This window comes from Myxine glutinosa, chromosome 5 (genome assembly GCF_964187855.1).
Source record: "Myxine glutinosa chromosome 5, kmMyxGlut1.1, whole genome shotgun sequence".
Classification (NCBI taxonomy): domain Eukaryota; kingdom Metazoa; phylum Chordata; class Myxini; order Myxiniformes; family Myxinidae; genus Myxine; species Myxine glutinosa.
In genome coordinates, this window is record NC_136265.1 from 59314250 (window position 1) to 59330821 (window position 16572).

Below are 16572 nucleotides of genomic sequence, written 5' to 3' on the forward strand. Positions count from 1 at the left end.
TGGCTACGGCTTCCCCTTCGCTCCCACCTTTTGTTCATATGTGTGTTGTACCGTCCACCAAACAGCGATGACTCCATCTACATCTCGCTGTCTGATAATATGGACCAACTTCTATCTACCCATCCCAACTCTCTCTTCCTCATATGTGGTGATTTCAATTGTCACCATGCCAGTTGGCTGGGTGTGGGTACCTCTCTCACCAGCCACGGCTCTTCAGCAAAGGACTTCTGCGACTCACTGGGACTGACACAATCTGTCAATTTCCCGTACCGGATCTCAGTCAACGGAGCATCTTCTCGTCTGGATTTGGTTTTGACAAACTTCCCTGAAAATGTCTGCTGCTCTTCTTCTGCTCCAATCGGCTCATCTGATCATGTGCTTGTCAAAGTGGACATCTCTCTGACCATTCTCAGAGAGCCTCCTCAGCGTCGACGAGTCTGGCATTTCACTCAGGCCAACTGGCACGGTCTTCAAGCAGCCATCAATCATCTGGACTGGTCTCCCATCTCTACCGCCTCTGACATCAACTCATCCTGGGAATTCTTTCAAAGTAAATTGCTCTCTCTCATGCACAGATTTATCCCATCTCGTCTTCAGTTGTCATACCCTTCCTCCCGTCCATGGTACACGGAATCTTGTGGTGAGGCTGTTGCCCTGAAACAACTTGCTTTCGTCTCCTGGAAAGCAAATCCAACGGAAGGAAATCTCATTTCCTTTCACAAAGCCCGAAACAAGTGTGTGTCCACCCTCAGGAGAGCCAGGAAACAATATCTCTCCGTTCTCAAGACCGAACTCTCTTGTCTGTCTCCCTCTTCCAAATCCTGGTGGCGTCTAGTCAAATCTGTTTCTGGTGTTTGTTCCCCCTCCATCCCCTCCCTCACCTCAAACGGCTTAACGGCTGACTCCGCACGTGAAAAAGCTGAATGCCTCAACTCTGTGTTTGCCTCTAAATCTTGTGTCCCAAACCCATCCCTCTCTGTACCCAGCTGCTCCTGGACTCTGTCGTTTCCTCCTGACAAGGTGGAAAAGTTTCTGTCAACCCTCGACTCTGATTCTGCAACTGGTCCTGACGGCATCAGCCCACGGGTCCTAAAATCATGTTCTTCCGCTCTTTCACTCCCTCTTTCTGTTCTCTTCACCCTCTCCTTTGCTCAAGGTCATCTGCCATCTGCTTGGAAATCAGCCAACATCACCGCGTTGCACAAAAAAGGTGCAAAAACTGATCCCAGCAACTACAGACCAATCAGCCTTCTCCCAATTATCAGCAAAGTCATGGAATCCATCATTGCTTCAGATATGAAATCTTTCCTCTTCTCAAATGGCTTGATCTCTGATCATCAATTTGGTTTCAGACCTGGTCACTCTACTCTGGACATGCTGCTTCTGCTTTCTCAACAATGGATGGAGGTCCTCAACGCCAAACAGGAAATTAGAGCTGTCTCCCTTGACATTTCACGTGCCTTCGATACTGTCTGGCACCCTGCTCTGCTCACCAAACTCTCCTCCTTTGGTATCCATGGAAATCTCCACGCATGGCTGGCGGACTTCCTCTCTGGTCGGAGTCAACGTGTGGCCCTGAATGGGTTTCTCTCATCTCCTCTTCCTGTTCAGGCTGGAGTTCCCCAAGGTAGTGTTCTGGGCCCTGTGCTTTTCCTGGTCTTCATCAATGATCTCTCTGACTCTCTTGAAAATCCTCTCTATCTCTTTGCTGGCGACTCTACTCTCTGTTGCTCCATTCCTCATCCCTCAGATCGGCAGACTGCAGCCTCCTCACTCTCTGCAGACCTGGACAAAATCACAGACTGGGCAAACAAATGGAACATGTCTTTCAATCCTGATAAATCTCACACTTTTACGATGTCTCTCCGAAAAGACCGACTGGAAAACCCTCCCATCCACTTTCTGAATAATCCTCTCCAAGAAGTTCTGTCACTCAAGCTTTTGGGTCTCACTATTTGCCATGATCTTTCCTGGGAAAACCACATTTCAAATCTGGCCTCCAAAGCCAGTCGCCGACTGGGCATCCTCCGTCGTGTGAAGTCCTTCCTTGACACACCTGAGCTCCTCACCACATACAAGGCTTTCATCCGCAGCGCTATGGAATACTGCTCTCCCCTCTGGTCTGGTGCTCCTGCCTCACACCTAGCCCGTCTTCACGCTGTTGAAACCAAAGCGTTCAGAATCATTGGAATCTCCCGCGATGAAGCTAACTCCAAGGGCCTTTCACTCACTCACCGCAGGCAGGTTGGTGGTCTTTCCGTCTTCTACCGACTCCTCTCTGGCCTTGCCCCCCCAGCCCTCTCTGGGCTCTGTCCCCCAAATATTCCTACAGGTCGCACAAGATCTGCCTGCAACCCTCTTATGGTTAAACTGCCAAAATCAAGACTTTCTGCTCACCTTCACTCCTTCATTCATCTTTTCTCCCGCCTCTGGAACAAACTCCTTCACTCTCTTCAATCCCACTCTACCCTCCAGGTCTTTAAAACAGCTGTTCACCACCATCTCTTATCCTCCCCCATCCAAAACCTTGATCTTTTCTACCCCCGCTAATTTCGGTCCCCATGTGTTTTATACCTCTCCCCCCCCCCCCACCCCCCCTCCCTTCCCACGCCTCCTGCCCCCAAGCCCTCTCCCTCCCACACTTCTCCCTGCTCTCAAATGTTGTGGTTGTGTGCTGCCCCTTCTCTTCCCATCTTGGCTTCCGCTCCCTCTTTTGTATATTTTGTTTGTCTGGTTGATTTGTTTGTGAAATAAATGTTAGCTCTTTCACGAGCCTCGATTCAGTATACAAAAAAAAATAAAAAAAATAAATACTCCATTGCACCAGTGAAAGAGATAGATTCCCTTCATTCCCACTCCCAAAACTTCCATTCCCCCTTTTCGTCAATTACCAACTGCATTTTGGGCGGTTTTCTCTTCATCCACCATTGGCCACGAGGCAGGGTTGGGGAAGAAAGGCGGGTCCCCACCTCGTCATAGAGGGGAGGAGTGAGTCAGCCCCACTCAACCAACCACGAACAAGGGGTTGGACTTGGAGAGGGTGTGGAGAGAAACATCGAGGAGGTTCGCGAAGGTTGAGGGGTGGGGCCTATATAACCCGCAGGCAGGGCGTTCCCAAGGCAGAAGAGAGATGAGCCTTTACCGAGAGACGAGAGGGAGTCCAAGGAGTTGAGTCCAACCAAGAAGTCCAGAGTTGAACTGCAGCTCGAGCCACCGCAACTGCATTTGCTGCAGCTGGAGCCACCGAAACTGCAGCCACAGCAGCGTGAGGCCTGCACGGCAGTTTGGAGCAGGGCCGCGGAGGAGCGGCGGCTGCCCAACGAGTCAATCGTGCTGAAGGACCAGTGGACCTCCCTATCCCACCAGCCATCCATCTCCCGCCAGTCCTATCATCATTCCCCGAGTGAGTCTGTCCTTGTTTGTTCTGTCCCTGGGTTAATTAAGACTGTAGGAAAGCTAGCGTTGCACTGTGTATCTAATCTCGTCTGTAAACAAGTGAATCCTCTTGGATTGCGCTGAGGTTCGGGCATGGAATTTCTAGGAGGAAGTATAATTTGTATGCAATGAAAGTACATGTAATATGGGATCGAGTAAGATTCGACATATCCACTTTTGTTATTCCCGATTCCTCATTATTTCAGAGTACATAGGCATAATGAAGAATATGACAATGACAATAAACAGAACCTTGGGCCGAATCTCACGCTTCACCAGTGCGCGTGCGCGAATTTACGTCACGTCGGCAGCGAGAAGGGGTTCCCCAACACGAACCAATCAGGAACTGCCACGTCACACTTATATGATCTCAGAATTCCTGTGACAGGAATTCGCGTTACACTGGCTGGAAGTCATTCGCTAGAGGCGCTTCCTCAGCGCGAATAAACGTGACTGCTTTCTTCCTACTTATATGTGTAAATAATAAATCCAATTCCTTTTCTGTACGTCTTCTTCCTCTTTGTATTCGGTCGCTTTAGAGTTTTCCCGATTGAATAGCGGTGGCGCGATCCGGCCAAAGTTTGGGGAAAATCGGGTATTAGTCGGGGAATAACTGTTCGGTCGCGGTTACACCACCGCTCGGTCAAAATAACATCTTTAACCGCGTCCGTTACAATATATATATATATATATATATATATATATATATATATATATATATATATATATATATATATATATATACAGTATATGGCATATATGAAAATCCCAGGTATGCTCCTGCTGTGTATGCACAGGTATGTGATACAAGGTACTGGAAGGATAAACCTTGCAAAAAATTGAAAATAAAAGGACAAACCTTCCAACCCATACAATGCCAAAACTTTGAGCCTTTAATTTTATTTTATTTTTCTCATCGTCAAAGGATGTTTTTCTTTTCAGATTTGATTGTGAAAGTGAAGGTTGAATCTGACTTTGAGGATGATTCAACGTCTCAAGAGAAAGGTCTGAACCACATCAACATTTTACTTGTTTAAGTTACAGACGTTTATGTGTGCATATACATTGTATAGATTGAGGTTATTCTCTGGCATTGTAATGGAGGCATTTTGAGGCAGATTTCTAAAACCTCCACGAATGACTGAACCAATGTTGTTTCACGACACAGCGTTACTTCTTATTGCCATTTACGTTCGACACGAAGATCGCCTAAAATGCAAGCCAAAACTGGTTGAAGGTCTGGGTCGAGTGACAAGGCAAATGCGGGAAGATTTTTTCTTTACAATTAAAAGGATTTATTGATAATGTATTCAGGGAAAAAGATAGACAGGATGCCATAAATATATACATTGGCCTTTACTTCTTCGATCTTTACTGGCAGGTCTTTCCTTACTATGCTTATGGGCTCTTTAACCATAACAGAATCATCTAACCTTCGGCTTCTTGGTCTGGACATCTCCTCCAACCTCCTTTGCGATAAGTATATTTCTGGTATTGCTAAGAGTGCTTCCAAGTGAGTTGGTTGGTTCCAAGCGAGTTGGTTGCTTCCAAGCGAGTTGGTTGCTTCCAAGCGAGTTGGTTGCTTCCAAGCGAGTTGGTTGCTTCCAAAAGAGTTTTTGTATACTGAATCGAGGCTCGTGAAAGAGCTAACATTTATTTCACAAACAAATCAACCAGACAAACAAAATATACAAAAAGAGGGAGCGGAAGACGAGATGGGGAGAGAAGGGGAAGCACACAACCACCACAACCACAACATTTGAGAGCAGGGAGAAGTGTGGGAGGGAGAGGGCTTGGGGGCAGGAGGTGTGGGAAGGGGGGGGGGGGGGTGGGGAGAAGTATAAAACACAAGGGGACCGAAATTAGCGGGGGTAGAAAAGATCAAGGTTTTGGATGGGGGAGGATAAGAGATGGTGGTGAACAGCTGTTTTAAAGACCTGGAGGGTGGAGTGGGATTGAAGAGAGTGAGGGAGTTTGTTCCAGAGGCGGGAGAAAAGAGGAATGAAGGAGTGAAGGTGAGCAGAAAGTCTTGATTTTGGCAGTTTAACCATAAGAGGGTTGCAGGCAGATCTTGTGCGACCTGTAGGAATATTTGGGGGACAGAGCCCAGAGAGGGCTGGGGGGGGCAAGGCCAGAGAGGAGTCGGTAGAAGATGGAAAGACCACCAACCTGCCTGCGCGGTGAGTGAGTGAAAGGCCCTTGGAGTTAGCTTCATCGCGGGAGATTCCAATGATTCTGAACGCTTTGGTTTCAACAGCGTGAAGACGGGCTAGGTGTGAGGCAGGAGCACCAGACCAGAGGGGAGAGCAGTATTCCATAGAGCTGCGGATGAAAGCCTTGTATGTGGTGAGGAGCTGAGGTGTGCCAAGGAAGGACTTCGCACGACGGAGGATGCCCAGTCGGCGACTGGCTTTGGAGGCCAGATTTGAAATGTGGTATTCCCAGGAAAGATCATGGCAAATAGTGAGACCCAAAAGCTTGAGTGACAGAACTTCTTGGAGAGGATTATTCAGAAAGTGGATGGGAGGGTTTTCCAGTTGGTCTTTTCGGAGAGACATCGTAAGAGTGTGAGATTTATCGGGATTGAAAGACATGTTCCATTTGTTTGCCCAGTCTGTGATTTTGTCCAGGTCTGCAGAGAGTGAGGAGGCTGCAGACTGCCGATCTGAGGGATGAGGAATGGAGCGACAGAGAGTAGAGTCGCCAGCAAAGAGATAGAGAGGATTTTCAAGAGAGTCAGAGAGATCATTGATGAAGACCAGGAAAAGCACAGGGCCCAGAACACTACCTTGGGGGAACTCCAGCCTGAACAGGAAGAGGAGATGAGAGAAACCCATTCAGGGCCACACGTTGACTACGACCAGAGAGGAAGTCCGCCAGCCATGCGTGGAGATTTCCATGGATACCAAAGGAGGAGAGTTTGGTGAGCAGAGCAGGGTGCCAGACCGTATCGAAGGCACGTGAAATGTCAAGGGAGACGGCTCTAATTTCCTGTTTGGTGTTGAGGACCTCCATCCATTGTTGAGAAAGCAGAAGCAGCATGTCCAGAGTAGAGTGACCAGGTCTGAAAGCAAATTGATGATCAGAGATCAAGCCATTGGAGAAGAGGAAAGATTTCATATCTGAAGCAATGATGGATTCCATGACTTTGCTGATAATTGGGAGAAGGCTGATTGGTCTGTAGTTGCTGGGATCTGTTTTTGCACCTTTTTTGTGCAAAGCGGTGATGTTGGCTGATTTCCAAGCAGATGGCAGATGACCTTGAGCAAAAGAGAGGGTGAAGAGAACAGAAAGAGGGAGTGAAAGAGCGGAAGCACATGATTTTAGGACCCGTGGGCTGATGCCGTCAGGGCCAGTTGCAGAATCAGAGTCGAGGGTTGACATCAGAGTCGAGTCGTTGACATCAGAGTCGAGAGTGAATCAGAGTCGAGGGTTGAGGTTGAGTTGGTTGGTTCCAAGCGAGTTGGTTGCTTCCAAGCGAGTTGGTTGCTTCCAAGCGAGTTGGTTGTCTTTATTGAGCGCAGAGGAATTTACCTCCTGAGGCTGTTTTGTACCTGCATAAGCAGGGGCGTCGATAGCCAGCACGGGCACCTCGGCAAACAACCTCGGGGCCCCCACCCCCACTCTATCTCTCTTTTATAACTTTGTATGGAACTTTATTTAATGAAGATCCTAAATTAGAGTAGCAAAGAGGTCATAAATAAAGCAAAATCACAGCAGCCTTTTTCGCTCACAGTACAAGTGTTGGAAAGTAAATATATAAAGTATTAACAAATCCACGATGCAAGTTTAAGTTGATGCACCTCACACTTGTTGCAGAGTACGGAACATACAGTGCAGTTCAATTGTCCAAAGCATCATGGAATGCTCCAGACAAACGGCCTGAAAGAATATATTTAATAAAATGCACACTAGGCCAAAATTATTATTTGTCCATGTCATTTACCTGAATATTTTACTGAGAAAAACAAATGGTCACTTTTATTTAGCCATATACAACAACAACAACAACAGACAATTTAGGCCATTTTCCCTGCGAGAGCAGGGGTTAGCCTTGCGGGCCCCATGACAATCTTCTCCATTTTGCCCTATTTTCTGCATCTCCCCTTGTTAACCCCCTTGCCCGCATTTCTTCTTCCACCACCTTTAGCCAAGTCTTTCTCGGTCTTCCCCGTCCTCTACTTCCTTCTACATTCATTTCCATCACTCTTTTCAACCAGTTACTGTCATCCTTCCTCAACACATGACCAAACCATCTCAACCTGTTTCTCTTCACAGCATCAATCACAGGCTCTATTCCCATCATCTTTCGCAATTCATTCATTCATTCATTCTCTCAACGATACTCCACACATCCACCAAACCATTTGCATTTCCACCCTTTCCAGCCTTTCTTGCTGCTCTACGTTCATTACCCATGTCTCGCTCCCATAAATCACAACACTTCTCACACATGCGGGCAAGGGTTACCTTTCCCTTCAGCTTCAACGACACTCCCCTCCTCGTCAGGACACTCCACTCCACACTTTTATTTCGCCGTATAATCGAAAATAAAGGAGATAGCGGCACGTTTGAACTGATCGACTCAATTCACACCCTCGAATGTTGAACACAATTTCTCCATAAGACTGGCAAAAAAAAAATGTGAGAAGATGATTCATGATTTTTTTGGAAAAAGAGGATACAAACCCATTTCTTTGTAACGCACATTTCTGGTTAATAACCATTTTCTGTAAAGTTTGAAACTGTAGCCATTAACAATTTTAAATGTTGCTTTGTTTTCAGCGAGGAACCCGGCAAGGAAAACAAAATAAGCTTCTGGATTTAAATGTAACGATGAGGAAATGAGGATCAGCCGATGAGGGGTTTCACTCCATTGTTTAAAAAAAACCTCGACGCCCCTGTGTATAAGATAACTATACGTCCCCTCATGGAGTACGTTTCCACATTTGCCACATTTGGGCTGGAGCACCAGCCCACCACTTATCTTTACTTGATAGACTCCAGAAAGGCATAGTCAACCTGGTTGGTGCGGAGATGGGTTCAACTCCATATATTTTACAATCACTGCTCCGACTGTGCACATATTACCTTCAGCGTACCCCAGCCAGATCCCTCCTACAAGAGTAATTCTAGTTAACTCAAACACGCGATCCATACTATTCTTACCACATTCTTGCTGTGGAATTTTCCCCCTCCCCCTGCCCCATCCCTTCCACATCACAACATAATGATAACTTGAGGTAAGAAATATATGTGTACAAGAGGAATGGAGTATAACAACAATTTAAAGAATGAGTTTCAATGAATAAAGCAAAAAGGCGCGAAAATGATTTTCCCACCTTTTTTGCCCGATGCTCTCTTGTGAAACTCAGGAATGGCAAATGACTATAATCCAGGGGCGGTCAAAGAAAATAAGCCTGGTTATAGAGTGGGTTTGAGGGGTGGATCCATCTGCAGAAGAAGGAGTAAAAGGGTGATTATCAAAAGTGGCCCATTGTTTAACCAGGCCGTGGCTAATGTTTGAGAATTAGATTTTTAGCAACGGAGCGTAAGAAATCGGAGATAATAAAGCGGAGATTATCCCAGGGCACAAATTAAGAGTTCAAAGAATTATCTTTATCAGGCAATGGAATGCTGACAGCTATTCTGCATCAGTGAGAACACCAAATTGTCATTTCATCATGCACTTCCTCTATTTCAATTGCCCTCATCCTTTGTTGACCTCTTTGGTCAAGTAGGAAAATGTGTTTTTCTGTTGGAGACCCCGTGCATTTCTCCCCACTACTAAGAATGATTTTTGGTTTAAATTCGTTTGTTTATCCCTCCATTTATTGTGATAAACTGTTGTCACATGGTTTGCAGGTGAAGCTCAAGTAGTGAAGTCAGAACCTTTCCAAAACAACCTTCTTCAGACTTCCCAGAATGCTTTGAGCAATGATCATGTGAAGCAGGAACCATGTGATTTTCCACCCATGGAGCCAAGGAAATCAGCTCAGCTGCTCGAAGGTACGCCAGACTCTCAATAGATCACATCACATTTAATTGTGTTTACTTGTTTATTTCATTATTTCACTCTTAAATAATTTTGTTTCATACCTTGCAGGATAACGAGTCCATTTCAATTGTTTTCACTCAAATGGCTTGTTTCTGTGAACAAGACAGGGATACCTCTTTCATTTAAAATACACGTAGCTTATAAAATACACATATTCAAGATCATTGCATCACATCGGACAAGGTAATCACAACCATTTCAAAATCCTACTCTGTGACTTCGCAGTGTTGCAATTACTTACACCAACTTTGGATGATTTCCTGTGGAAAAGAGTTCAGCATCTCAGTCATGTGACAATCTTGAACACATCTACGATCTCGTTATTTTGAAGCAAAGCATTAAGCCTGGACCATATTTTTGTAAATCAGAGATACAACATTGTCCCATGAGTAGGTTTAATCGTAATCATTCTCAAACAGCATCTAGAGAGGAAACCAATAATCATTGTATTAATATTACCTCAGGTGAATACAGGTGCATACAGGTGGTATCTCGATAAGCGAGCAGATAGTGTACATTGCAGAATCGTTACCATTCTACAGAAGCCCAGAGGTGCTATAGAGTTACATAGCGATGACAGATGAAGAACTCCTTTCTGCGCTGAAAGGCAGTCTCTTTTATAGGAGCCACGGTGGTGTCGCATAGCGGCAATGAGGAGAATAACATCAGTGTCGTAACTTGGATGACGATTTCATCACATTCTCCCCACGTTTAAAACTTGACTAGCTGGTAATGAACAGTCGGCACATATTGATAAACAGCAGAGGGATACATCGGAATGCAAAGAATCAAAATACATCGGAAAGGCTGTTACTGCCAGTCGAAACGCCAGGGCGTCATCAATCCCGATTGCAGGGTTACTGCAATCCAACCGCGCACTCATAGTCTGGTTAGCAATCATTTTCCAGATATAGATGTATCGAGAAAGGAAATCCCAAACAAGAAGATATCGAACAAAGCAAGCAGTGTACATCCCGTGGGTCCCAGGGAGAAGACGAAGAGCCCGTGGGTCGCAGTAGACTTGCAGTGAGGTAGTCAGCACAGTGGCTTGGTTGGATAATTTGTACCTTGTCGAAGAGCGAATCGTCATTTGTCACACGGCGCATTTACAGTAAGCCTCCACATCGGCCTTTACCTGTACTAAGCTCCCAAGGGTTCATGTTAGATCCATGTTGGGTCCATGTTGTCAAGGAATAATAGCGAGAACAGGGAGTACACATCGAGGGAGAGAGAGAGAGAGAATCGATGAGCCATTCGGAGCCAATAGGTCGGAGCCATTAGATAATGTCTCCCCGGCCGTCTGTCGCAAACTAAAGTCAAAGTATTTATGTTTGCAGCCCCTCACGACCAGGCCTCACCCGGCACAGATGCCGCACGTCCCCACGCACGTTAAAGTCAATCGTCAAAGAAATCTTACTCGCTCTCCGCGATTCATACTCCTCTGAGGCCTCCGTTCATTTCTAAAACGCAGACGGGCATATCACGTCCCGTCCTGCAGTACAGCTCTCTGTGGATCGGAAATTACCTCGGACGGACACGCACAGCATGCGATGTCACGTGTAACCTAACCTAAATTGTCCTTCCGGTACCTTAATTAGAGTTAAAGCTCGGCGGAACGAAGGAGATCGGCTAGGATCGCTCCACGCACTGATGCCATGGAGTTCTGCAATGTCCTGGATGGATTTGCCATCCATGGATTTGCCCTATCGACAAACCCGAGAGAATGTTCTCATCCACTCCCTCATTCTCATCCACCCCCTCATCCATCCCCTCCTCCGAGATTGCAGCTGCACGCTGTGTACCGAAGCCGAGCGACCTTCACAGTCTGGGTCGGAGGGAAAGGGAAACAGGCAGCAGCCGGGCGAGGCGTCTCGCAGTCTCGATCCCGGCACGAATGTCGTGGAAATGAGCCAAGAGCTCTGTCCTGGAAACAACAAGCCAAGTGTCAAGGGCGAACAGGCGGGATAGCGCCTCCGTGTCTAGCTCAGAAGACAAGGGAGTCGGGCGCTACGCTCAATGTTATCATCTCATGGGGCACCGTGTACACCAAATGCACCATGGTCCTAGCGAATAATTGCATAAGTCCCCGTTGAGTGCTAGATGCCCCGAAGGCAGTATGGTCCTAGCGAATAACAGCATTTGAGTCGTCGTTGTTGGCTAGACGCCCCGAAGGCACTATGGTCCTAGCGAACATCGGCATGAGTCCCCATTGAGGGCTAAACGGCACGGGCGCCGGACCTCAGGAGAGCAGTTCGTGCTCAGACAGCGTAGTTCCGGAACGAAATGCTTGCGAGGTTCCAATGCATCCGGTCTCTTCATGGCAGACTGGCAGCGAGAGTAGTTGGCGCTCCGTGGCTAGAGCTGGCTCGACGGGTCCTCCGCTGGTCATTCTTCTCCGAGGTGGGCAGTCGCAGGAGCGTGGGCATCACTTCGATTCTGAGCGATGTCAGGAGAGGATTACGATTAATTGTTGTAAATCAGAGATACAACATTGTCCCAAGAGTAGGTTTAATCGTAATTGTTCTCAAACAGCATCTAGAGAGGAAACCAATAATCATTGTATTAATATTACTTCAGGTGAATGCAGGTGCATACAGGTGGTATCTCGATAAGCGAGCAGATGGTGTACATTGCAGAATCGTTACCATTCTACGGAAGCCCAGAGGTGCTATAGAGGTACATAGCGATGACGGATGAAGAACTCCTTTCTGCGCTGAAAGGCAGTCTCTTTTATAGGAGCCGCGGTGGTGTCGCGTAGCGGCAATGAGGAGAATAACATCAGTGTCGTAACTTGGATGACGATTTCATCACACATATCCTTCCACATCTCTGATCATTTACAGTGTCGGAAATGAAGCGGCACACCATTTATTCAAGTATCTCCCTTATTCTCTGTGATCTTGCGGGTTGTGTTGTTTTTAATTATTTGCAGCTGTTAGAATTGTTATCTCAGCCACCAAAGGTGGAAGGAAGGAGGTTATGTTTTCACCCCTGTCTGTTTGTCTGTGAGCGGGATATCTGAGCTATGGACGGATTTGGACGAGGTTTGGTATACAGGTTGGATGTGTACAACAACAACAACAACAGGCATTTTAAGGTCATTTTCCCTGCAAGAGCGGAGGTTGGCCTTGCGGTCCCCATGACAATCTTCTCCATTTTGCCCTATTTTCTGCATCTCCCCTTGTTAACCCCTTGCCCGCATTTCTTCTTCGACCATCTTTAGCCAAGTCTTTCTCGGTCTTCCCCGTCCTCTACTTCCTTCTACATTCATTTCCATCACTCTTTTCAACCAGTCGCTTTCATCCTTCCTCAACACATGACCAAACCATCTCAACCTGTTTCTCTTCACAGCATCCATCACAGGCTCTATTCCCATCATCTTTCGCAATTCATCATTTGTCTTCCTCTCTCTCAACGATACTCCACACATCCACCGAACCATTCGCATTTCCACCCTTTCCAGCCTTCGTTGCTGCTCTACGTTCATTACCCATGTCTCACTCCCATAAATCATAACACTTCTCACACATGCAGCATACACCTTTCCCTTCAGCTTCAATGACACTCCCCTCCTCGTCAGCACGCCACTCAGTTCCCGAAACTTATTCCATGCACATCTCACTCGAGCAACCGTTGCCGAGTCTGATCCACCTTCTCCATTCAGCATGTCTCCAAGGTAACAAAATGTTTTCACACCTTCCAGCTTCAGATCATCTCCAAGATCCAACGCAACATTTCCTCAATCTGCAGCTCCCTCTGTGCACACCTTACACTTGAATGTAGCTGCCACACTGTTTAATGACCCTCTCAAACCATGACATTTTTGATGAACCCACTCAGCGCACATTGTACATTGAATGGAATTCACTCCGACACCCTTCCTGCACACAGCACACCGCCACTTCCCAGTTCTTTCCACCTCACCACATGCTTTACCACTTGCCATCACCTTCGTTTTTCCGATATTCACCTTCAGACCTTTTGTCTCCATACATTCCTTCCACTTGTTCATCTTCTCCTTCAGTCCATCCATACTTTCTGCAATCAACACCAGATCATCTGCATACAACAACTCCCATGGGAAACCCTCCTTTACGTTCTGAGCCAGCACCTCAATCACAGCTACAAATAGTAGTGGACTTAGTACCGACCGCTGATGCACTCCCACCTTCACCTCAAACTCACCACTGTTCCCGTCCTTCATCCTAACAGCTGTGTGCGCTCTTTTGTACATTGCCATTACGACTCTGATCAACCATTCCTCCACTCCTAACTTCCTCAATGCCCATGTCACTACTTTACGTGGAACCCTATCGAATTCTTTCTCCAGATCAACAAACCCAAGAAACAAATTCTTCCTCTTCTCCATATACTTCTCCTGCAACTGCCTCACAAAAAAAGCGCGTCTGTCGTTCCTCTTCCTGGCATAAATCCAAACTGCATTTCGTCAATCTTCACTTTCTTCCTTATCCTCCTCTCCAACACCCTTTCCAATACCTTCATTCCATGCTCCAATAATTTTATCGCTCGATACGAGCCACAGTCCAGAGGGTCACCTTTCCCCTTGTATAGAGGGACGAGGGTACTCAGTTCCCAATCCACTGGAATGCGGCCTTCTTTCACCACCAGATTGCAGATCCCTGTCATTCTCTTCACACCCCAATTTCCCACTGCCTTCAACATATCTCCCACAACTCCCGTCGGCCCTCCCGCTTTTCTACTCTTCAATGCTTTTATCGCTTCCTCAACTTCCTTCTCGGTTATCTTCTCTGCCCGGTCCTAAAACTGGGTTACTCTCTATGTTGCCATCCCATTCATTCTCTGCATTCAACAGTATTTCCATATATCTCTTCCATCTTCCTTTAATTCCATCTGGGTCCACAACGATTTGTCCCACTTCATCCTTCAAGCAACTCACCCCCATCACATCACACCACACCACACCTCTCTTTCGCTATCTGCTTTGCAATCCTGAATACCGCTCTCTGACCCTCTTCCGAATCCAAGCGTTCTCTGAACATTTTCCTACATGCCGCCTGTGCCTTTGCTACCTCTTTCTTTGCAGCCTTCCTGGCTGCCTTATAACTTTCATGCTCTGCCTTTTCTGCCCCCATACCCTTCGCCTTCTGCCACTCCTTGAACTTCTTCCTCTTCTCGTCAATCTTCTTTCCAACTTCATCATCCCACCACCATGTTTCCGAGTGCCTCGGTGGTCCTTTTGTCCATCCACATACCTCACCAACGGCTCCCAACAGACTATCTTTCATTGACATCCAACCACTTTCAAGCTCAACCACATCATCCTCCACCATACTCAGCCTCTCTTTTAATGCCTCCCTCACTGTCACCTCTTTCAACCTCCACACCTTCATTCTCGGTTGGTACTTCACCCACCGAGCTCTCCTCGCACCTTTCACCCTTATGTCGCAGACAACCAAGTGGTGCTGTGAAACAGCCTCCTCCCCCGGGATCACCTTTGTGTCCCGGAGGTGCCCCATATCTCGCCTACGCACCAGCAGGTAGTCAATGGTTGTCATCGACCCACCTGACGTGTATGTAACAAGCTTATTATCCTCTTTCTGGAACTGAGTATTACAAATCAGCTCCATCAGCAAACTCCAAAATCCTTTCACCTTCTCCATTTCTCACACCATATCCGTAACCCCCATGAACTCCCTCAAAACTGTCCATACTCCTTCCCACATGTCCATTTAGGTCTCCTCCTACCACAACAACTTCCTCATCTTTCACGTTTTCCATCAACTTCTCTATAGCACACCAGAACTTGTCCTTCTCTTCATCGCTCCGACCAACCTGCGGAGCATATCTCGAGATGATGTTCACCAAGAGCTTTCCAATCATCATTTTCACCATCATCAACCTTTCACTCACTCTAGTCACACTCACCACACTGTCTACAAACTCCTCAGAAAACAGGACACCATCACCATTCACACCCTCTGAGCACCCTTGCCACACAAACTTGTATTTCTGTCCCTGCCTACCCTTCACCATTCTCACACCACTTCTCTTCCATCTCGTCTCCTGCACACAACATATGTCCACTCTTCTTCTGACCAATACTTCCACCACTTCTCCTGATCTCCCTGTCATTGTCCCTACATTCCATGTCCCAAATCTCAGAAACCGATCTCCACGTCGGGCATCAGACGTTTCGTCGTCATAAATGGAATGATTTCCACCCTTGCTTCGATCGGGTTCCCCACCTTGATTTTTGACGAGAGGGAGTGGGGTCCCCCACGGGGTACTTCGGGCTGTACCCTGCCCATATGTCGTCGTAATTGTCATGGTTCTCTTTTTGAGGCAATGTTTTTTTTATGGCCGGATGCCCTTCCTGACGCCATCCCTTTTAGTCGCTTCTTATGACACGCAGGGATACGGCGTACCTATTCTAAACCGGGGAACACACCGGGTAAAGATCTGTGCCAAGAACAAATTGATTGGATTTTTGTGAAGACGCGGATCCGGATCTGAGAATTTTAAAATTGATTCTTCGTCTTTGAGATGTTGAACCAAAACCAATATATGGCACATTTCAAGAAGTTATGGATGGGTTATAACAAAAGTTGGTGGACGTGTTGGGTCGGTGACAAGAACAAGCCGATTAGATATTGGTTCAGGTCCGGATGCTGATCCGGCCTATCAGTGGGATGCATAACGTAAACCGTTCAGGCTGGTGGAGGTATGCGCTCTACCAAGTGCCTTTCGAGTTCAGCTTGTGTTGTGTATCCCACCATTCAGGTTCCTGATCAGATCGATTTCTGATGTCACCATCTCTCCTATTGATGACTTGCTTGCAACAATAACAGCATTCAGGAATTCCATTTTATTCAAGATTACTGTTTTACGATCACTATTTTGACATAAAATTATTCTTACCATTCCACAGACCATCTAGTAGCACCGGAGGAGTTTGAGGATGGGAGGGCGGGGGGGCAGGAGGGGGCAATGGCCCCACCTTGATTTTTTTCAGTAGCTTACAACGAAGATAAAAACATCCCGTATTTAAACGTGAGTATCAATAATGAACGTAAACTGTATTTGTAATTTCACGTACA

General features: G+C 46.7%; 1 protein-coding gene across 3 annotated transcripts in view; it reads left to right on the forward strand.

Annotated features, from left to right (window-relative positions):
• The window catches only part of LOC137427500 (uncharacterized), a 35139-nt gene that overhangs the window by 16139 nt on the left and 2428 nt on the right, over positions 1 to 16572 (forward strand). For 2 of the 3 annotated variants that reach the window (XM_078778097.1, XM_068117043.2), the window contains exons 2-4: positions 4378 to 4440; positions 9301 to 9444; positions 16404 to 16525. In XM_078778097.1, the coding sequence (XP_078634223.1) occupies positions 4378 to 4440; positions 9301 to 9444; positions 16404 to 16477 (281 nt within the window). In that variant the 3' untranslated portion in view covers positions 16478 to 16525. The remainder of the gene's footprint in view (positions 1 to 4377; positions 4441 to 9300; positions 9445 to 16403; positions 16526 to 16572) is intronic. The other variant, XM_078778096.1, reaches the window with a different exon arrangement.